Genomic DNA, 22,991 nt, shown 5'->3' with positions numbered 1-22,991 from the left:
TCATCCTCTTCAGCCTTTTAACAATTGGAATTTCACAAGGGTATCCAAATAATAACGCTTTATAAGACCTTCATTCATACAGTCTTTCAACTGTGTTATTAACCCTTTCTTTGAGTGCTCTGGTTAAGGTGCGCTGAGTTTGAACCTCACAGCTGGGAAATGTAGACTTGCTGCCATCCACCACGTTAATATGCAGCAGAGTCTCCCTGCCCCTTGCCCAATAGTGCTATCAGGAAGTGCCACTTACCGTGCATATGTGCCATCTGCCAGTGACCCACGTTCACCTTCTTATTGTTGCGAAAGGCCAGCGGGAAAGTAACAACGTCACCAGCAGCAAAGACCCCAGGCACATTAGTCTGCATGAGCTGGAGGGACGAGAGAAAATATGGAAACTCATCATCTTCTTTCCCAGTTTCCCACAGCACGGTACTAACTTGCAGAGAGTCCTTTTTTTTTAAGAAACTATTTCTTGGGATATGGGTGTTAATTATAAGGCTGGCATTTATTTCCCATCGTCAGTTGCCTAGAGAAGGCGGTCAGCCTTCTTCTCAAACTGAAGCAGTGAGAGACAGTTTGAGTGGCTAGCTAGACCACTTCAAAGTGCAGCTAAGAATCAAAATCAGGTTGCCCAGCATGATACATATTGGATTGTAAGAGTGGAAATATTAACAGTTGCCACATTGGAATAATTCTAGAGTTAGGAACATAGCAACAGAAGTAGGCCATTCAGCCCATTAAGCATGTTTTGCCATTCAATTTGATTGTGGCTGATCCGTTTCTTAACTCTATCTACGTGTCTTGTTTTTCTAACCTTAATACTCTCTCCTAATGAAAATCCTTCAATCACAGTTTGAAATTTTCAATTAAACTCCAGATGTAACAGCTTTTGGGGAAGAGAATTCCACATTTTCACTACCCTTTCCATGAAAACGTGTATCTGGACACCAGTCCTGAATGGCCCAGCTTGAATGTTAAGTCTATGTCCCTTTGTTCTGGACCCCCAATTCAGAGGAAGTAGTTTGTCTCCATCTACCCTATTAGTGGGGCATTGGATTGTAGGAAACAATTGCCCCAATTCAGGACATTGATGTGTCATATGGATATGTCCCACTAGCTGGAAGGATGAGTGTGTTCAGATTATGTAAAGTATGAGCTACAGAATAAACACACCAGGACTGTGTAACCCATAGCCTCATAGCAAAAGTATCAGGAAGGACCCCTAGTGAATGATGAATCACAGGCACAGAAAACACACAAGGGCTAACTTGATTTTTCTTTTAAACATATTTGTTCTTGAGATGTTGGTGAGATAGGATGGGCGACATTTATAGCCATCCCTACTTTCGCTAACAGGGTGGTGATTGGCCTTCTCAAACTGATGATGATATAGCTCCCATGAAGGTGATAGCAACTGAGGGATTGCTGGACCACAACCGAAGAATATTAATAGTTAACCATGTAGTGTAGATTAGAGTTCACTTCCCTGAAGTACATTAATGAACCAATTAGGTTTTAATGACAACATTGATGGTGAATGTATTTCTAGTGTTAGTCTGCAAATCACTTGATTTATTGAATTCCATTTCACACCTAGTGATGGTAAAATTGGAGCTCATGACCTCTATGTTGCTATCTAATACCATAGCAACTACACTACTACAGACAAAGACTCCTCATTGATAACTTACAAGACCCTCTTTATGGCTTAGGCCTCCTATGCATATTACCTTATTGACAGGAAGAAAGCCTTTAGAATCCATGTTGATGCCACTCTGTTTTAGGAATGATGTAGCTGGCACAACCCCTACAGAGGAAGATTAAGAAGCATGATCCATGAGGAACCATTGGATAAGATGATGCAGCAATATTCATTGGAAGTGCCCACACTCCAATATAGAGAATTTGATTAACTTTACTTCCAATGCCTGGCCATTTCATACCTTCAACTAGTTTTACAGCATCCAAAGAGAAAGACTGGGCACATGGAGATCACTGTGCGCGTTGGGAAGTGCTTTATACCAGCACCTGCCAGGCAATGCAATCTGCTCACTGTGTCTTGGTCATTGTGAGACCCTGCCTCCTTCAGTCAGCATGAAATTTATCCTGCCCACCCTCATCATTTCACATGGTTCATTTCACCATCGCCTGCCCTGTGTGGAAGCTAGGTGAGTCACTTGTTTTACTTTCATTGAAGGGAATGGAGAGTAAAATCTGAAGCCGTTAGTTTGTCACTGGGCAGGTTAGATTAAACACCACCACCCTCTCCCCACCGCCCCAAAGTTCTAGTTGGAGTGTTCTCCCTCGCTATATGCCCCGGGTATGTCTCAGTGCATTCACACCATTAAAGGAGATGGTACCACACTCAGGATTATACATAGCTGATAGGACAGCCACAGAGGAGGAGGCTCAATCAGACAGAGTCATTGTGCTCACCCTCAGCCAAGGCTAAGGAGAAAATCTAAACTGTTCAGTTAGAACCCCCTGTAACTCTGGAGCTCACACTTACCGATTGTGAAGCTCACACTTACAGATTGTGGAGCTCACACTTACCGATTGTGAAGCTCACACTTACCGATTGTGAAGCTCACACTTACCGATTGTGGAGCTCACACTTACAGATTGTGGAGCTCACACTTACCGATTGTGGAGCTCACACTTACCGATTGTGGAGCTCACACTTACCGATTCCAACCACACAAACATCTGCCCGGAGGATTTTCCCACTTTTCAGAACAACTTCTTTCACCTTCATTAAGATAAAACAGAAAGTGTCAGTTGTTGGATGATTCTGTGGTGCAAGCTCCTTCAGGGAGAAGTTGGTTTCTTTGAAAGTCTCAGAGTCTGATATTTTTTCTCTTTATTCAATTTCCTGAGTCTTCTTCAGCAAGGCCCTTCACCAACTCCCTGCACCCCAGCCCCAACTTCAGCCAAGAGAGTGTCGAGTGAGAGGATGAACCATTCTCAGTCTTCTGCCAAAGCTGATGTGTGACCAACTTTAGTCACTCTCTTTTCTATGGCCTAAGCTTGTTGCCTCCCTGTACTTATATAGCTACACTGGGTACCACATTATACACGCTCATTTCCGCTTTGTGCCCTTCCATAGACGCAAATCACACTGGGTGCTTCCCACAATCCTCAGATTAAGTCTGATATCTCACCACAAAGCACCTGACTTATAATTGCTGCGTTCACCTTCCCCATTGCTTCTCCACAGTGTTGAGCTTACATGATCAGTGCCCAGCCGAGATGAGGAGTGTAGGCCCATGTCCTCCCCGTCTAAGTGTAAGTGCTCCATGAGACACCTCCCTCCTACCGAACAGCCTGACTTATGATTCCAGCACACGGTGCTTGAAACATGACAGTGCTAATTATAACTGTGAATATATATGAAGAAAGAGGACAATGCTTCAAGAACTTCTTAATGTCATGTTTCAGTACCTTTCCATCCTGCCCCCGCAGCTCTGAGACCTCATTCTGTAGATAGAACTTCACCCGGTTGGTCTCAAACATCTGTGACATTGAAAAGAAAGTGACCAATGAGTAGGATCAATCAGATACGAACACCACTCAAATTACAACCCAGTCACACTCACTGTAGGACCATCATCTGCCATCAGAGCTGAGTATTTACTTCATTCATTTGCTGGAAAAGTCTAGAACATTTTGTTCGAAAAATGACTTTCAACCTTGACCATTTCCAGTTTGATGTCTACCAGAGTAGCAGAATTTGTATCCCGTACAGAATGGCTTCTACACAAGTTAGCTTTAATAACAGAATTGATGGCATAACTGTGTGACTATGTGCATTGTTAAACATTACTGTCTTTACATTTCTGGAAAGCATTTTTCTTTACAAGACTAAAAGAAAGAAAAAACTTGCACCTACATAGCACTTTTCCTGACCTCGGAATATTCCAATGCACATTACACCCAATGGATTACTTTTGAGCTGTAGTCACTGTTTTAATGTAGGAAACACAGCAGCCAGTGTGTGCACAGCAAGATCCCACAAACAGCAATGTGATAATGACAAGATGACCTATTTTAGTGATGTTGGTTGAAGGATAAATTTTGGCCCAGGGCACCAGGGAGAACGAATGTCATGAGACCCTTTACATCCACCTGGGAGCGCTGGCTGTGCCTCAATTTAACATCTCATCCGAAAGACAGCACCTCTGACAACACAGCACTACGTCAGTATTGCACTGAAGTGCTTGAATATCAGGAGTGGGGCTTGACCTTACAAGGTTCTGTTTCTGAAACAAGAGTGCTATCATAGATTCATGCTGATGCCAATGATGGTACCACTCTAATTCACTTAAGGGATAAACAGATCAACAGTGAATCAATTTATTAGCAAAACCATTACTGAAGATTATCCCACTGAAGTCTGTTCTCGGCCTATTTCTGACTGGATCCGGCCCAGTTCATATGAAGGCCCCACTCCAACAAACAAACTCCAGCAGTACATTCGACATGCACTCATCAGCCAGTTACTTCTCTGTTTCCTACTCTCACTTACTTTCATGATTGATCGTCCAACCTTCTCTCCCAGCACCTTCCTGAAAGGAATGTTTTCAATCCCGATGACAGACACTGAATGGGCTTTATCGGTGAGGTAGGCGGCTACTTCCATCCCTGAAGAAAATAAATCATTCTGTAATCCAGAACTGCCCCCATCCTCGAGGATAACCTTTAACCTCTTGTACTCTGCTGAAGATTACTTCTGAATTCTAAAGCTGAGCAATTTTTAATTAACCAGGTTTCAGCTGTTCCTATTGCTATGATTAATGTGGATTCACACTGTGTACTGCGGACTTGGGATTGAATCAAGTACCCACTGACACAATGGAGGTCTTTACACTGCTGGTTGTAAAGATCCTGTGAGAAACAGCTTTGGGTGCAAGATCACAACACAAAAGCGAACATCATTCAGCATAAATTGGCAGAAAGGTGGCAATCATGGTTTGAATGGGATATAAAAATGTCACACTGGTACCATAGTCATAATGGCACAAAAGGAGGCCATTAAGCCCATCAAGTCCATGCTGGATCTCTGTAGAGCAAACTAGTCAGTCCCATTCCCCTGCTCTATCCCCACAACCCTGAAAGTTTGTTTCCCTCGAGTATCTATCCAATTTCCTTTTGAAATCACTGATTGTCTTTGCTTCTGCCTGGTCATTACCATTTGCTGCGTAAATCCTTCCTCTCATCCCTCTGTATCTCCTGCCTAAAATGTGGGGGAGAATTTTCTCCCGGTCGGGCGGGCCAGTCGAGAGCGGGTGGGAGCGGGCCAACTAAGGCTGCCCAGCATGACATGCACCCGGAAGTGCTAAGCTGTACCTGTGCAGGCAGGGGGAGGAGGGAGAGTCAGGGCCTGTGCTCTTTCACGCATGCGCACGAAAGAGCGCAGAAATCTCCCTGAGGCAGCTCCGTGCCTCAGGGAGGTTAATTTGATTATGAAAAATTGATAAAAAGAATTAAAAAATTATTCAGACATGTCCCCTCATGTGACAGTATCAAATGAGCTGGGACATGTCTATGAATTTTAATAAAAAGTTTTATTTAACTTATGAACCCTTCATGAAACCTCATCCCGCCCGTGGATGAGGTTTCATGAAAAATGCGAAGGCCGCTTGGGCTCTTCGCCTGCCCCCCAATCTTAAGGGTGGACGGGCAGCCCTGACAATCACTTTAATTAGGTAATTAATGGCCTTAACAGGCTTTTGACAGTTCGGCGGGTGCGCAGCCGATTCTGCTGCATGCCCGCCGAACTTAAGATCTGAATAATGCGCGGTGATGTCGGGACGCACGCCCGATGTTACCGTGCGTCATTTTAACATGTCAGCATGCAGGGCCCGCCCCTGTACACCGAATGGAAGATTCTGGCCTTGAAGTCTGTCTCCCTTAGCCCTTGTACCATCAGCTGATAGGAACAGCTTTTCTTTGTCAATAGTCAACTAGTTGTTGAGCTAAACAGACTGAGGTCCATCCTGTAATGAATCAATGGTATGCCTGACTTGGGAACTTCACCGTATTGTGAAAGCAAAATGCTGCGGATGCTGGAAATCTGAAATAAAAACAGAAAGTGCTGGAAATACTCAGCAGGTCTGACAGCACCTGAGGAGAGAGAAACAGAGTTAAGGGTTTGAGCTGAATATGAGTCTTCTTCAGAAGTCAAGGAAGGTAGTAATGTGATGGGTTTTGTGCCGATGAAGCGAGGGGAGGAAGGTCTGGGATAGGGTAGAGGGCGGGATAGATTAAATGACAAAGGTGCCATGGAACAAAAGACAAAGGGAGTGGTAATATTTATGAGTAAAGAGGCAAAGCATTTGTCTAGAGTTAGTGAATGCCAGAATAATGGATATAACTCTGTCCCAAAGAGAAAACATGAAACATGATAAACAAGATTAAGGGGCTGGCATATGGCAAAACAAAGAATTAAAATGGGAGACAGAGTTCATGGTCTGAAGCTGTTGAACTCAATGTTGAGTCCAGAAGGCTGTAAAGTGCCTAATGGAAGAGGTGGTGTTGTTCGTTGATTTTGTGATGAGCTTCAATGGAACACTGCAGCCGGCCGAGGACAGAAATGTGAGCACAAGCTACCGGAAGCTCGGGCTCGTCCTCGTGGAGTAAGTGGAGGTGTTCTGCAATGTAGTCACCCAGCCTGTGTTTGGTCTCCCCAGTGTCAAGGAGACTGCATTGTGAGCAGCGAACACAGTATACTAAAATGAAAGAAGTACAAATCAATCACTGCTTTGCCTTTTGTTCCATGATATCTTTGTCACTTAATCTCTCCCGCCCTCTACCCTAACCCAGACCTTCCCTTTTGTTCTTCCTCCCCTCCTCCCTTTCAACGGCATAAAACCCATCACAGTTCTGCCCTCCTTCAGTTCTGAAGAAGCCATATTCAGCTTGAAACATTAACTCTCCAAAGATGCTGTCAGACCTGCTGAGTCTTTCCAGCATTTCTTGTTTTTATTTCACTAAATTGTACTTAAACTGGGAGTGATGGTTGGAGCAGAGTGAAGTGAGCTTTACTGATTTTAAGCTGGGAGTGTTGATGGGCCAGTGCATGTGGAGGTTTGATCTGTAGGTTAAACCCTGTTCTCCCTGAGCTGAAGTATTGAATATTGCTCTGCTTCCAGCACTGGCAGCACTAGCCTTGATGATAACCAAATATATCTTTTAACATGGTGAGTCTCTCATATTATTAACCTACTATTACAACTCAAAACGTTAGTGTCAGAAGTGAACGGGCTGTGTTATAACTTTGAAAGTATTGAATTTGAAAAGGTCACTCCAACAGTGAGAAAGTTCAATCATGGACTTAAATACGTTCTAGGAATTCTGATAAGGTTGGTACTGACTGGCTGCATGGTAAGACATTTCAGAAAGTCTTACCTATGAAAGAAGCTCCCACTATAACAGCGTTCCTGTCATTGGCCAGTTTTGCAATGCAGTTTGCATCCTCAGGCGTCCTGAGCTGGTACACGTTCTCCAGGTCTGCCCCTTGGCACTGAAGTGGTTTAGGCCTGAAATGCAACGGGTGAAGCTGTGACTCTGGTGATGAAGCCTCTGTGAGGCAAGATTAGTGCAGGAAGGTGGGGTTAAGCTGGTTGGCTCTTCGTTAATTGGCACAGACACCATGGGCCAAATGGCCCCTTCTAGTCCTGAAACTTTCTAGGGTTTCTATAATGTCCGGTGACATTTCTGTTTGGTGCCCACTCCACCCCCTCAGGTCAAAGACTCAAAGTCACCCAGAAATCAAACAGGACAGACTATCCTCCCTTTAATACATTCACCCCTGAGAAAGGATGCAAAACATGCATCCCTCCTCCAACAGAAGACAGTCAGATTGTAGGTTTTAGAATCATTTGTTAGGCCTCAGCTGCAGGATTGTGTCCAATTCTGCCCAGGATGTTACAATCTTCGAAAGAAAAAGGACGGGAGGGGAGATGTGGGAGAATTTTTTGTCACAGCAAGTCATTATGACGTGGAATGCCCTGTCAGAAAGGGTGATGGAAACAAATTCAATAATAACATTCAAAGAAAAACTAGATAAATACTTGATAAGGAAAAAGTTGCCTGGATATGGGGAAAGAATAGGAGGAACGAGGCTAATTGGCTAGCTCCAAGAGTTGACAGGGACACCATGGTTAGACATAAGCCCAGAGTGTACCGTGCAGGGAACAAACAGGGAAAAAGAAGCAGTAACTTTAAGATGTACACAAGTGCAGCTGCACAACAATCTTAAAGGAACCTCACAGTGCAACAAACAGCTACACAATTCAAAGGGAAAATAGAGGGAATGTTAGTCCTGATCCATAAGGTCATAATTTTAAAGCAGTGCTTGTGGGCCAGGAGGAGCAGGAGTGTTTTCTCCAGGCACTATAAGCTACCACGTAACTCCAACCCCTACAACTGCACAACCTCCCCCATCTGCCTCGATCTCCCCGAACCACCCTCTGTGATCACTGACCTCACCGAACCTCTCCGGCCCCACCCTCCATTTCACTCCATTGTGATCTGTCAGCTTCCCCTTTCACTATCAGAAAACCCTCTAATCAACGCTCTATCCTCACCCTACCAAAATCTCTCTCCCCACCTACTGGTCTTGTACCATAGTCTCCCCTGACTGGCAGGCACCCAAGTGGGGAAATCTCGGTAAAATAAATTACATACACCCTGAAGTTAAAAATCCACAACTTTTAGGAAAACTCGCACTTCCGGGATTCCTGACCATAACTCAACGATCCCACTCCAAAACCCCACCCCAGCAAATGTCAAAGTGCTTGTGTAATGTTTGTGTGAATTATGTTTCAGCTGTGAGAGTGGACAGTCGTGTTTAAATGAGACATTAGTGATTTGAGCCTGATACTGGTATAATGCTCTGGTATGAGTGCACACAGTCTGTGGTACTCACAATGCTCCCACCTCTCAGCACCCTGCTGAATGTCACACGGATTGGAAACAGGATCTAATTCTTCTTCCATCTTGTCTCATGTCCAACTGCTGCAAAACTCAGGTTATATGGATAGAAGGGGAGAAGCTGAACTAAAGGTAGAGGTGTGTAATTGGGTAGTCAATTGATATTGAGCATTCCCTCTGGCTGCCCTGTGTACAGATCGAGGGCTCAATCAATGGAGGAAGGAATTACCCTGCTTCTCCTGCCCCTCCCCCATCTCCTGCCCCTTACCAGTTGAATTTGCAGCAAATTTACTGAAGGGGATAGAAAGTAGAGGCTGAAAATACTTACATATGTCACACATCACCACATTGAAATACCCTAAAGCATTTTAAATAGAATTATGGCTTTTTGCAGACATCCTGCAGCACCAGCAACCCAGTGGGGAGGCAGTGTTGCGGTGGAAATGAAGACTAGTAATCCAGAGGTCCCGGCTAACGCACTGAGGGCAAGGGTTCAAATCCCACTACAGCAGCTGGTGGAATTTAAATTCAGTTAATAGATCTGGAATATAAAGCTAGCCTCAGTAATGGTGACCATGACAACTATCACTGAATGTTGTAAAATCACTGGTGTCCTTTAGGGAAGGAAATCTGCCGTTCTTACCTAGATGTGACTCTGGACCCACAACAATGTGGTTGACTCTTAACTCTGAACTGGTCTAGCAAGCCACTCAGTTCAAGGGCAACTAGGGATGGGCAACAAGTGCTGGTGTTTCCAGGGACACCCACATCCCATGAAAGATTAAAGAAAAAAACAATGGGACAAGTGTCCTGTCCACCGATATTAAGTGATGTTGGTGGAGGTAGGAGGACTCCCTGTTCCTCTTTTATTGCCACAATGGGGTTTTTAACATTCACCTGGACAGACAAGCTTTTTAAATAAATCATCCATCCAGTTTGACTCCAGTGATGCAACATCCTGCTTTAGATCAGGGTGTCAGGTCCTGGTGTTAGAGTTTGATGCCAGACAATTTGCTTCAGAGGCCAAAGTGTTTTCACAAGAGTCAAGTTGACATTGTTGGGTCAATTTGTGCTCGGTCTCTGCACCCCACTCCTCCCCATCATGTGAGGTTAACAGGAAAAACAAAGTGTCACAAATCCATCAGCTAGTCACCTGCTCCCAGTCGCGATCAATAATTTGTTGTACTCCATCCTGCATCCATTCTTAAAGTGGACTACCTTACCCTTTACATCCACTGACAGCACCTGCAACAAAGGAGAGCTGAAGGTCAGTCGGGCACACAGCATTACAGGGGGAATTATACCCTCATGTATAGCAAGGATCTGTTCCACAGTTTCCCACCTGCTCCTCCTGTGAGTGCTGAACCAAGGCTGGAGTGCAGCTCCACAGATCCCTGTACAAAAGTGTGAGTTGGGACAGGACCTGGCATGGTTGTGATATCGCTGCAGCCAAATAGCCTGTCAACACTCACTGTCTAGGCTCAGATGGGAAGAGTGGCCATTCAGGTGAAGCAAAGAGGACGCCAGTACCTGTGGAGCTACACTCTTCAGGAAAGAGGTGGAGAAAGCCACAGGAAGAGTGAAAACATTAGAGCAGAAGGGGTTTCCTCATAAGGAAGATCAGGATAGTTGCTCAAAGGAGACAGTTACTGATTGAGTGTTACAATTAGTAGCTGATAGTGAGAGTGGGTGAGTATTACAGGGGTGCGGGCATTCAGGGCTATAATGAGGATGTGGTTGTTTGAGGTTATAATGCAGGAAGGGGTATTTCTGGGGACCTAACATGGGATTATCATTGAGGCTGGGTGTTATATTGGAGAGGCATAATAAAAATGAGAGTATTTTGAGAATAGCAGGATATTTGGTTATACTGAGGTGGGCTATGAATGCAAGTTAAATTCAGGCTTGGAGCATATCACGAGTATCATAGTTATTATAATGAGGGTGGATGTGTTCTTGTTCTTGAAGATTAAAATCAAGATGGTGATACCATGATGGCTGAGGGGTTACCGGGGATTATTAAAAGTGGGGTATTTCTGGGGATATTATGAGAGTGAGGAGTAATATTGGGATTATAATGAGGATGAAGAATGTTACTGGGAGCTACAATGAGGGTGGAGAATATTACTGAGAGTTGTAATGAGAATGGAAGATATGACTGAGAGTGGTAGAGTGGATTGAGAATATTACTGAGAGTTGTAATGAGGGTGGGGGATTTTACTGGGAATTTTACTGAGAGTGCAGGATATTACTAGAATTGTAATGAAGGTAGAGAATATATCTGAGAGTTGTAAGGAGGGGAAGGATATTACTGAGAGTTATAATGAGGATAGAGGATATTACTGAGAGATGTAATGAGGGTAGGGAATATTACTGAGAGTTGTAATGAAGGTAGGGGATATTACTGAGAGTTGTAGTGAAGGTAGGGGATATTACTGAGAGTTGTAATGAGGGTAGAGGATTTTACTGAGAGTTGTAATGAGGGTAAGGGATATTACTGAGAGTTGTAGTGAAAGTAGGGGATATTACTGAGAGTTGTAATGAAGGTAGGGGATATTACTGAGAGTTGTAGTGAAGGTAAGGGATATTACTGAGAGCTGTAATGAAGGTAGGGGATATTACTGAGAGTTATAATGAAGGTAGGGGACGTTACTGAGAGTTGTAATGAGCGTAGGGGATATTACTGAGAGTTGTAATGAAGGTAGGGGATATTACTGAGAGTTGTAATGAAGGTAGAGGATATTACTGAGAGTTGTAATGAGGGTAGGGGATATTACTGAGAGTTGTAATGAAGGTAGGGGATATTACTGAGAGTTGTAGTGAAGGTAAGGGATATTACTGAGAGTTGTAATGAGGGTAGGGGATATTACTGAGAGTTGTAATGAAGGTAGGGGATATTACTGAGAGCTGTAATGAGCGTAGGGGATATTACTGAGAGTTGTAATGAAGGTAGGGGATGTTACTGAGAGTTGTAATGAAGGTAGGGGATATTACTGAGAGTTGTAATGAAGGTAGGGGATATTACTGAGAGCTGTAATGAGCGTAGGGGATATTACTGAGAGTTGTAATGAAGGTAGGGGATATTACTGAGAGTTGTAATGAAGGTAGGGGATATTACTGAGAGTTGTAGTGAAGGTAAGGGATATTACTGAGAGTTGTAATGAGCGTAGGGGATATTACTGAGAGTTGTAATGAAGGTAGGGGATGTTACTGAAAGTTGTAATGAAGGTAGGGGACGTTACTGAGAGTTGTAATGAAGGTAGGGGATGTTACTGAGAGTTGTAATGAGGGTAGAGGATATTACTGAGAGTTGTAATGAGGGTAGAGGATATTACTGACAGTTGTACTGAGGGTGGGGACTATGTTAACAGAGAAAATGCTACAGCGGTTTGAATAGCTCTGTTGCACTCTCACCTCCCTCTCCGTTTGCACTTCAATGTCGTACTGAGATAGGAATTCCTTGGAGCGCAGGGTTATTTGCTCGGCCTGGCACTCGAGGGACTGAAAACACAAGAAATGGCTATGAACACTGTGACAGAAACATGGATCTGATCCCAGTCATGCACAGCTCAGCTCTCCTCACAAACATGCCAACCTAGCTCTCCAGAACACACAGAATTGCACATATACAAAGTTGATGTTTTTTGCGAAGACAAGATCTAAAAAGGGAAGCACGGTTACAAAGTAACACCATGCACTTATGTTGACTTTCAGAACACCTCCCAAACCCGTGACCTCCACCACCCAGAAGGACAAGGCCAGCAGATGCATGGGAGCACCACCAGCTCCAATTCTCCTCGAAGTCACACACCATCCTGACTTAGAGATATATCAATGCCCCATCATCGACACTGGGTCAGAGTCCTGGAACTCCCTACAGACTGCAGTACTTCAGGAAGGAAACCCAATACCAAGGGCAGCAGGGTGGACAATAAATTTTGGGTTTGTCAGTGACGCCCATATCCTGAGAATGTCTTATTTTTAAATAGCCTCAGGTATTGGAAGGGTTGTAGTTACTGCTTGGATAGAGGGATGGTCAGGCCACGATACTTGCAGGAAGTTGTAACTTTTAGTTGTGGTGGAAAACGGTAACTAGCCCCTGTCATGGTTCCCCCTGTTATAGACCCTGAGTGATTCTGCCCTGTTCCACTGAAGCAAAATATCAGAATGAGCACCGAGAAACAAAATGGCTGCCATTGAGTGCCGGCGGCAAATAGTCTCCGGCCAATTTCAGCATCAGCTCTGCCTCCAAATCTCCGGCATGTTTCATCTTGGAATCTGAGCTGAGAAAACTAATTGGTTTTAGCCCCACTGGTAGTTCCTGTTCCAATCCACTTGACCTCCACTTCTGAGCCTTGACTAAAAGCTCACCTCGGCTGGCATGGTGTAGGAGGGATGTGGCCTTGGCCCCGGCAACCCAGGATCAACACGGGAATAAAATCAGCTGGGGTTCCTGCTTCCCCTCATCAGGGCAATAAGATGGACAATGTTAAGTTGTCTGCCCAATTTCCTTCCTGCGCTATTTTCCTTTGCATTGATTTCAATTGAAATTAAGCTTGGACACGGTATGTAACTTGTAGCTAATTCAACATTGCCCATTTAACACCACGGCCCACAGTTAAAATGACTCGCATGGTGTGAACTTCGGGTGAGAACAGGATTACGGTGCACCCTATGGTTATAGCAGCCAAGGTGGCTTGACACAGTAGATGCTGAGAGGATGCTTCCCGTCGTGGGGAAATCTAGATCTATGGGACACAGTTTCAGAATAAGGGGTCGCCCATTTAAGATGGAGATGAAGAGGAATTTCTTCTCTCAGAGTGCCGTGCCTCTACCCGAGACAGCTTTGGAAGCTGAGTCAAAGAATGCATTCAAAGTTGAGTTAGATTTTTGATCTACAAGGGAGTCCAAGGCTATGGGAACAGGCAGAAAAGTGGGTTTGGGGCCAAGATCAGATCAGCCATGATCTTATTGAATGGCGGAGCAGGCCCGATTGGCCTACTCCTGCTCTCATTTCCTATGTTCTCATTTTCTTAACCTGCTGGGATTCACTCTGTGGGTTTAGGCATGAAGAATGGCTCCTTGATAATGTGAGTGGCTCACGGCTGTGAAACTCTACTCAGCAAAACTATGCTGCATCAGGAAAGGAGGAAATAAATATAAGAACAAGCACTGTGCTCATACAAAAGAATGAAGACAACAAAATGGAAGAAGGATAAAAGCAATTACAACCTCTGTAAATACCTCAATTATCACTGGACACAACCAGAGACCTGTCCCTGTTTTGTGTGGGCCACTCTCAGCAAACTGCTTGGAATATAGGAACAGGATTGGGCAGGGCCTCGGGCCCACTCCCCCATTCATTGAGATCATAGCTCATCTGTATCTCAACCCCACTGACACACCTTCGCTCCCTATCGCTAGGAATGCTTATCCAACACAAAACTATTAATCTTAGTCTTGAAAGCTCCAAGTGTCTCAGAATCCAGAGCCTTTTGATGGAAGAGAATTCCAGATTTCCATTAATAAAAACTGTGTACAATAGTGCTTGTGGATTCCACTCCTATATGGCCTAGCTCTAATTTTAAGGTCTCGCTCCCTTATTCTGGATCGCAGCCCCCCCGCCCCCCCACCCCACCCCCCGCCCCTCACCAGACAAAATAGTTTGTTCCTAACAATCTTATCAAATCAGTATAGAATTTTAAACACCTTGATTAGACCAGCCCCCAATCTCCTATGTTCAGAGGAATGCAAGCCAAGTTTACACAATCTGTCCATATAATTTACCCCTTTTAGCACCAGTATCATTCTTATGAAACCTCACTGCACTCCATCCAAGGCCTACACATTCTTTTTTAAGACCATCACAGGCTGTTGTTTCGAAACACTGGCTGCCCAGCAGTGTCAGTATTCTCAAACAAGAATACTGGACTTGTCTGTGTCTGTCGCTTGTGCATCACATTGGGTGGGGGTGAGGGAGGCTGGGTCGGTTTTAGATACAGATACAAACCTTACTTAGTTTAGGTCTGTCATAAGGCAGGTGCATCTCCATGGTGCACATTACAATGCGTTCAGTGAAACCCTCCTGTCTCAGTGTTTCTGCACAGACCATTCCTGCAGGGCCTGGGGGAGAAGCAAACCATCAGCTCCACTGCTGTGAATGAGATACTATCAACAACAACTTGCATTTACATAGCACCTTTAACTTAGTAAAATATGCCCAGGAAGAAAAAAATCAGTAAAAACTGGGAAATAAGAATACTGGTCCGAACTGTTTTCTTCCTTCTGGGTGCTGAGATGCTTCACAAAAGTGCAGACAAAATTGGCAACAAGCCAATGAAGGAGACTTTAGACAGATGACAAAAAGTTGATAAAGAGATAGATTTTAAGGGACATTTTAAAGGAGGAGAGGGAGAACGAGAGAGGTGGAGGGGTGATGAGATTTAGGGAAGAAATTCCAAAGTTTGTGAGCAAGACACCTGAAGGCTCAGTCACCTTGTTGGGGCATTGGAAGTGAAAGAGGTCAAAATTGGAGGAACGCAGTTTTCGAAGAGCTTTCGGGCTTGAGAAGTCTACAGTGGTAAGAATGGGTGAGACCATGAAGGGATCCCAATGTAGATCAGCGAGCACATGATGAATGGGGCTTGGTACAAATTAGGATACAGGCAGCAGTTTTGAACTTTTATGGAGGAAGAAATATTATTTTGTTAAACTGGGCAAGAACATTAGAAGTTATCAGTAGGAAATGGCCAACCATAGGGACACAGGAACATGAGAACAGGATTAGGCCATTCCACCCCCACCACCGCCGCCGAATCTGTTGTGCCATTCAATGAGATCATGGCTGATCTATACCTTAGCTCCACCAATCGCTTTATACCCATGCTTAGAAAAAACCTATCAATCTCAGATTTAAAGTTATTAATTGAGCTAGCATGTGTTGCTTTTTGTGGGAGAGTTCTACATCTCTACCATCTTTTCTATGAAGAAATGCCTGTTCACTTTTCTCTTGTCACAATCCCTGAGGGGGAATCAAAATTAAAATAACCAAATTTATTAAATGATCCCAGATGAAGAAATGATCAACAAGAATCCATTTTTTGTCATTTTTACTTTAACACAAATCAGAAACAATGTAAATTAAACATCAATTTACAGGCAAATGATACTTAAAATAAATAAGTAAATTTCACTTTAAATATTCGATACAACAAAGATATTTCCACAAAATGTTGTTCTTTATTCATGCAGGGTAGGTCAGGAGTCCTAGCTGACAGCAGCTTTCACCTCAGCCTTTCACGGTTATGATTATCATCAGCAAGGCACGTTTCTATGGACACTCTCTCCCCAGGGGCATGACAGTCTGACGGTGTAGTTTTCCCAAAGTTCCTTTTCAACTGACCACCCAAAAGTCCCCTGGTTCATGGTTTGATCACTTCTAGAAAAATACCCAGTTCTTTAGCTTCTCTGAGCTATTCACAAAACCTTCCAGGTTTTGGAGCTTTTTAGCCAGCTCGCACAGTGCCTGCAAGAGTTCCTGTCTCCTTTACTGCCAAACTGAAAAAAAAACTGATATCTTCCTGAGACAGATTTACTTCTTCTTCTCACAAGATTTCTGCATTCCTTGGTCTGCTTTCTCTTTGCATCTACATCTGTGTGCTGATCGCCTTCTCCATCCAGCTCTCCTATCTTAAGCAGTAGCTTCTTTGTTTGTTTTCTCTGTGTCTGGACACACGGCTGTTGTATTTTAACTTTCTTCCTGTTGGTACTGCTTTCAGGTCAAGGGTCACCATGTCACATAGATGACTTTTTCTTCTTATCCAAGAAAATTTCAATTGATCCCATTACAATTGATGCAAAACTCTTAGAAGTCCTTTCCACGTTTTCTTAATAACAGTTACAGACTCCATAGACATTTGAAAGAAATTACAACTTTTCCTGACTGTACTGCTTCCAGATCAATGGTCGTCACACTCTTGAATGGTCTGGCTCTGATTGTAAGGATATATCCCCTTCTCCGTGACTCTCCCACCAGCAGAATAAAGTTTCTACCTACCCTATCAGATCCTGAAAACTTCAGTCTAGTGGTGGGGCGATGATGGTGTAATTGGACTAGTAATTCAAAGACCCCAGTTAATGCTTTGGGGACACGGGTTCAAATCCCACCATGGTAGCTAGTAGAATTTAAATTCAATCAATAAATCTGGAATTGAAAGCTCATAATGCTGACCATGAAACCCTCATTGATTGTCATGAAAACCCGCCTGGTTTGATAACGTCCTTTAGGGAAGGAAATCCACCATCCTTACCTGCTCTGGCCTACATGTGACTCCAGACCCACAGCAATGTGGTTGACTATTAAATGCCCTTTGAAATTGCTGAGCAAGCCACTCAGTTCAAGGGCAATTAGGGATGGGCAACAAATGCTGACCTTGCCAGTGATGCCCACACCCCATGAAATAAAACTTAACTTTTTTTTAATTCTAGGGAATCCAAGCCTAGATTATGTAAATGATTCCTCATAATTTAAGCTTTGGAGCCAGGGAAACATTCTGCTAAATCTGGACTGCACTCCTTCCAAGCCAAATATGTATTTTCTAAGGTGCAGAGCCCAGTACTGTACACAATGCTCCAGAATTGGTCCAGCCCTGGATTTGTATCGCTGTAACAAAGCTGCCTCCCCTTTATATTCTAATTATAAAGGCTATGATTCCATGAGTTTTTGTTTATTTTTTGTACCTGATTACTACACTGTAGTGATCTGTGTACGTGGACCCTTAAATCTCTTTGGACCTCCACTCTTCTCATCATTTAAGTAATATTTGTATCAATCTTCTTTGGTTAACTACAAATGAACTCACCCTTACCTGGATTGAAATCTGTCTGCCACAGTTTTTATCCCACTCATTTCATCTATCAATGTTTTTTGTACCAGGTGGGCACCCTGCTTCCTTCCCACCTCGCCGCCAATTGAGGCCCTTTAGTGGGCAACCAATGCCTGCATAAGGGCCTCATCCCACCACCACTGGTAATCAACCAGCCGCCGGCAGGGCAGTTGCCACACAGAAGCCCAAAAAGCAAACAGGCAAGCTCCCGGGAGGGGGGGGTGGGGAGCGGGTGGATCCCCTTGTTCAAAGGCTTTCAGTGCCAGATCGAGGGACATGGCATTGGGAAGCAGGAAGCTCACTGAGGGCCACCACCTGCCCTTCCTCCTGACCCGCTTTCCCCCTGCACCTCCCTCGACCCCAAGCCAGTTACTCCCATCACCATCCCTGGGTATGTCCTGTCCCACCGGCAGGACAGTCCCAGCAGAGGTGGCGGCACAGTGATATACAGTCAGGAGGGAATTGCTCTAGGAGTCCTCAACATCAACTCCGGATCCCATGAAGTCTCATGGCATCAGGCCAAACATGGGCAAGGAACCGTCCTGCTGATTACCACGTAGCGCCCTCTCTCAGCTGATGAATCAGTGCTCCTCCATGTTGAACACCATTTGGAGGAAGCACTGAGGGTGGCAAGGGTGCAGAATGTACTCTGGGTGGAGGACTTCAATGTCCATCACCAAGAGTGGCTCAGTAGCACCACTACTGGCTGAGCTGGCTGAGTCCTAAATGATATAGCTACTAGACTGGGTCTGCGGCAGGTGGTGAGGGAACCAACAAAAGGGAAAAACATACTTGACCTCATCCTCACCAACCTGCCTGCCGCAGATGCAACTGTCCATGACAGTATCGGTAGGAGTGACCACCGCACAGTCATTGTGGAGATGAGGTCCTATCTTCACATTGAAGATACGACTCCATCGTGTTGTGTGGCACTACCATCGTGCCAAATGGGATAGATTTTGAACAGATCTAGCAACTCAAGACTGGGCATCCATGAGGCGCTGTAGGGCATTAGCAGTAGCAGAACTGTACTCGAGCACAATCTGTAACCTCATGGCCCGGCATATCCCCCATTCTACCATTACCACCATGCCAGGGGATCAACCCTGGTTCAATGAAGAGTGCAGGTGGGCATGCCAGGAACAACACCAGGCATACCTAAAAATGAGATGTCAACCTGGTGAAGCTATAAAACAGGACTACTTGCGTGCCGAACAGCATAAGCAGCAAGTGATAGACAGAGCTAAGCGATCCCACAACCAACGGATCAGATCTAAGCTCTGCAGTCCTACCACATCGTGAATGGTGGTGGGAAACTAAACAACTCACAGGAGGAGGAGGCTCCACAAATATCCCCATCCTCAGTGATGGAGGAGCCCAGCACATCAGTGCAAAAGATAAGGCTGAAGCATTTGGTACAATATTCAGCCAGAAGTGCCGAGTGGATGATCCATCTCGGTCTCCTCCAGAGGTCCCCAGCATCACATTTGCCAGTCTTCTGCCAATTTGATTCACTCCACATGATATCAAGAAACAGCTAAAGGCACTAGATACTGCAAAGGCTATGGGCCCTGACAACATTCCGGCAATAGTACTAAGACTTATGCTCCAGACCTTGCCGCGCCCCTAGCCAAGCTATTCCAGTACAGCTACAACACTGGCATCTACCTGGCAATATGGAAAATTGCCCAGGTATGTCCTGTACACAAAAAGCAGGACAAGTCCAATCCGGCCAATTACCGCCCCATCAGTCTACTCTCGATCATCATTAAAGTAATGAAAGGGGTCATCAACAGTGCTATCAAGCGGTACTTGCTTACCAATAACCTGCTCATTGACACCTAGTTTGGATTCCGCCAGGGCCACTCAGCTCCTGACCTCATTATAGCCTTGGTTCAAAGATGGACAAATGAGCTGAACTCCAGAGGTGAGGTGAGAGTGATCGCCCCTGACATCGAGGCAGCATTTGACCGAGTGTGGCATCAAGGAGCCCTAGCAAAACTGGAGTCAATGGGAATAGGGGGAAAACTCTCCACTGGTTGGAGTCATACCTAGCACAAAGGAAGATGGTTGTGGTTGTTGGAGGTCAGTCATCTCAACTCCAGGACATCACCGCAGGAGTTCCTCAGGGTAGTGTCCTAAGCCCAACCATCTTCAGCTGCTTCATCAATGACCTTCCTTCCATCATAAGGTCAGAAGTGGGGGTGTTCGCTGATGATTGCACAATGTAAAGCACCATTCATAACTCCTCAGATACTGAAGCAGACCATGTCCAAATGCAGCAAGACCTGGCTTGGGCTTACAAGTGGCAAGTAACATTAGCCCCACACAAGTGCCAGGCAATGACCATCTCCAACAAGAGAGAATCCAACCATCACCCCTTGATGGCATTACCATCACTGAATCCCCCACTATCAACATCCTGGGGTTTACCATTAACCAGAAACTGAACTGGACTAGCCATATAAATACTGTGGCTACAAGAGCAGGTCAGAGGCTAGGAATCGTGTGATGAACAACTCAACTCCTGACTACCTAAAGCCTGTCCACCATCTACAAGGCACAAGTCAGGAGTATGATGGAATACTCCCCACTTGCCTGGATGAATGCAGCTCCCACAACACTCAAAGGGCATGGACAGGGTGGATAGGCAGTTCTGCCGAAGGGCCATGAGGGCTCGAAACGTTGACTGATTTCTTCTCCGCCGATGCTGCCAGACTTGCTGAGTTTTTCCAGGTAATTCTGTTTTTGTTTTGTTTTGGATAGGGAGCAGCTGTTCCTCTTAGTTGAAGGGTCAGTCATAAGGGGGCATAAGTTCAAGGTGAGGGGAAGGAGGTTTAGGGGGGATGTGAGGAAAAACTTATTTACCCAGAGGGTGGTGACGGTCTGGAATGCACTGCCTGGGAGGGTGGTGGAGGCGGGTTGCCTCACATTCTTTAAAAAGTACCTGGATGAGCATTTGACACGTCATAACATTCAAGGCTATGGGCCAAGTGCTGGTAAATGGGATTAGGTAGGTAGGTCAGGGGTTTCTCACATGTTGGTGCAGACTCGATGGGCCGAAGGGCCTCTTCTGCACCGTGATTCTGTTATAAAGAAGCTTGACACCATCCAGGACAAAGCAGCCACTTGATTGGCACCCCATCCACAAACATTCACTCCCTCCACCACTGACGCACAGTAGCAGCAATGTGTACCATTTACAAGATGCACAGCAGGAATTCACTACGGTTCCTTCAACGGCATCTTCCAAACCTACGACCACTACCATCTAGAAGGTCAAGGGCAGCAGATAGATGGGAACACCACCACCTGGAAGTTCCCCTCCAAGTCACTCACCATCCTGACTTGGAAATATATTGCCGTTCCTTCACTGTCGCTGGGTCAAAATCCTGGAATTCCCTTTCTAACAGCACTGTGGGTGTACCTACACCACTGCAGCAGTTCAAGAAGGCAGCTTACCACCACCTTCTCAAGGGCAACTAAGGATGAGTAATAAATGCTGGCCCAGCCAGCGAAGCCCACACCCCATGGATGAATAAAAAAAACTCATCTGTGGCCTGGGTCCATCATTGATCCTGGGCCTCTAGTGGGTGCATTGCCAACAGCTACCACCGCTCCTCCAGTGGTTCTGCCTGCAATGAAACGCTGCTGGCCTCTGATTGCCTGGCAGCTCTAGGTGGGGTGGGGGTAGGTTCAGGATTTCCATCCCCAGGGTCCTTGATCCTGGGGAAGGCCCATCGTTGGCCACTTAAGTGCCTGACTGATACTTAATACAGCAGGCCTTAATACAGAAGGAGGTAGCACAGGGCTTGAGCCACTGGACCAGACCCCAACACCTGGACTAAATTTGGTCCTCTGACTTCTACCATCTAAACAATCTCCCAACCAGGCCAATAGCATTCCTTCAACTCGATGAGCTTTAGTCTTAGCTATCAGCCTTTACGTGGAACCTTACTGAATGCCTCTGAAAGCCCATATAAACTACATCCTACCACTTTAGTTACTTCAAAACATTCAATTAGGTTCATTAGGCATGACCTACCTTTCACAAATACATGTTGACTCCCTCTAATTAGATCAAATTTCTCAAAGTGCTTAGTCATTTCTGTCCTTAATTATAGATTCCAACAGTGTTGGATTAGTGGGTCTATAATTTTCTGGTTGCTATCTCTCACCTTCCTAAATAATGAGCATACATTTGCAATTTTCCAACATAAAGGGACAAATCCTGAGCACACTTTGGAAGACTATGGCTAAAACACCTGTCATTTCCTCACTTACTTCCTTTAAAACCTTGGGATGGAAAGTATCCATCCCTGAAAATGTCAATCTGTGGTGCCAGTACTTTTCCCAATACTATTTTCTTGTTTACATTAACTTTAGTGAGTTCCAGTTCTTGATTCATTATTCATTTCTCTGGGAGGTCAGGTATATTATCGTCTTCATCTACAGCGAAGACTGACTCAACGTAATTATTCAAAAAGTCTGCCATTTCCTTATTTCCATTTGCAATATTAATTCCCCAATTCCCTGGCTACACTTTTTCTTCTAATATAATTGTAAATTTTTGTTAACCTCCATAAGTTTATTTTTGACTTTCCACGTTGATCTCCTCTCATCTTTTAATTTATTTGCTGTTCTTTATATCTCCCCCAGTCCCCTGGATTTATGCTGTTTTATGTTGTCTCTCAGTCTGTTTTAATAGAGCTTGCATTCACTGCACTGGCTGTGGCATATTTCATAAACCAACCAGCCTGAATGTAATAATGTTACGCCTTGAATTACATTTACCAGATGGTTTCCCTTGTCATCCCTTACTCCATGGTTCTCGTGTCTTGATTCAATACTGGAAACATTGTTAAATCTATTTCACTGATGCCCCGCACGTGGATAAGTGCGTTCCCCGTTTCATTATTCTCATGGACAGAGACACTTTAGCTCATCAATATGAAGCTGTAGCTTTACGCTGTAGCTCGCCCTTGGTCCCAGTACCAGCTGGAGCTCAGTTGCACCACACCAGTGCCAGGAAGCAGTGGGTTCAAGTCTCACTCTAGAGATTTGAGCATTAAAATCTAGTCTGATGCTCCAGTGCCATACTGATGGGGTGCTGCACTGTTGTAGGAGCTGCCTTTCAGATGAGATGTTAAACCGAGGCCCTGTGTGGCCTCTCAG

The 22,991-nt window shown here is 44.8% G+C and overlaps 1 protein-coding gene across 2 annotated transcripts in view; it reads right to left on the bottom strand.

The window, feature by feature from the left end:
* The window catches only part of aifm3 (AIF family member 3), a 126,510-nt gene that overhangs the window by 28,201 nt on the left and 75,318 nt on the right, over nt 1–22,991 (bottom strand). For both annotated transcript variants that reach the window (XM_078552860.1, XM_078552861.1), the window contains exons 8-16: nt 14,942–15,054; nt 12,346–12,432; nt 10,085–10,176; nt 7,405–7,535; nt 4,523–4,638; nt 3,439–3,510; nt 2,683–2,746; nt 1,728–1,804; nt 248–365 (exon numbers count right to left, since the gene is read on the bottom strand). In XM_078552860.1, coding sequence (XP_078408986.1) covers nt 248–365; nt 1,728–1,804; nt 2,683–2,746; nt 3,439–3,510; nt 4,523–4,638; nt 7,405–7,535; nt 10,085–10,176; nt 12,346–12,432; nt 14,942–15,054 — 870 coding nt within the window. The remainder of the gene's footprint in view (nt 1–247; nt 366–1,727; nt 1,805–2,682; nt 2,747–3,438; nt 3,511–4,522; nt 4,639–7,404; nt 7,536–10,084; nt 10,177–12,345; nt 12,433–14,941; nt 15,055–22,991) is intronic.

The sequence above is a fragment of the Cetorhinus maximus genome, chromosome 12 (genome assembly GCF_964194155.1).
Source record: "Cetorhinus maximus chromosome 12, sCetMax3.hap1.1, whole genome shotgun sequence".
NCBI lineage: Eukaryota > Metazoa > Chordata > Chondrichthyes > Lamniformes > Cetorhinidae > Cetorhinus > Cetorhinus maximus.
Note: the sequence above shows the minus strand (reverse complement) of the source record. Positions and strands in the feature narration are given on the sequence as shown.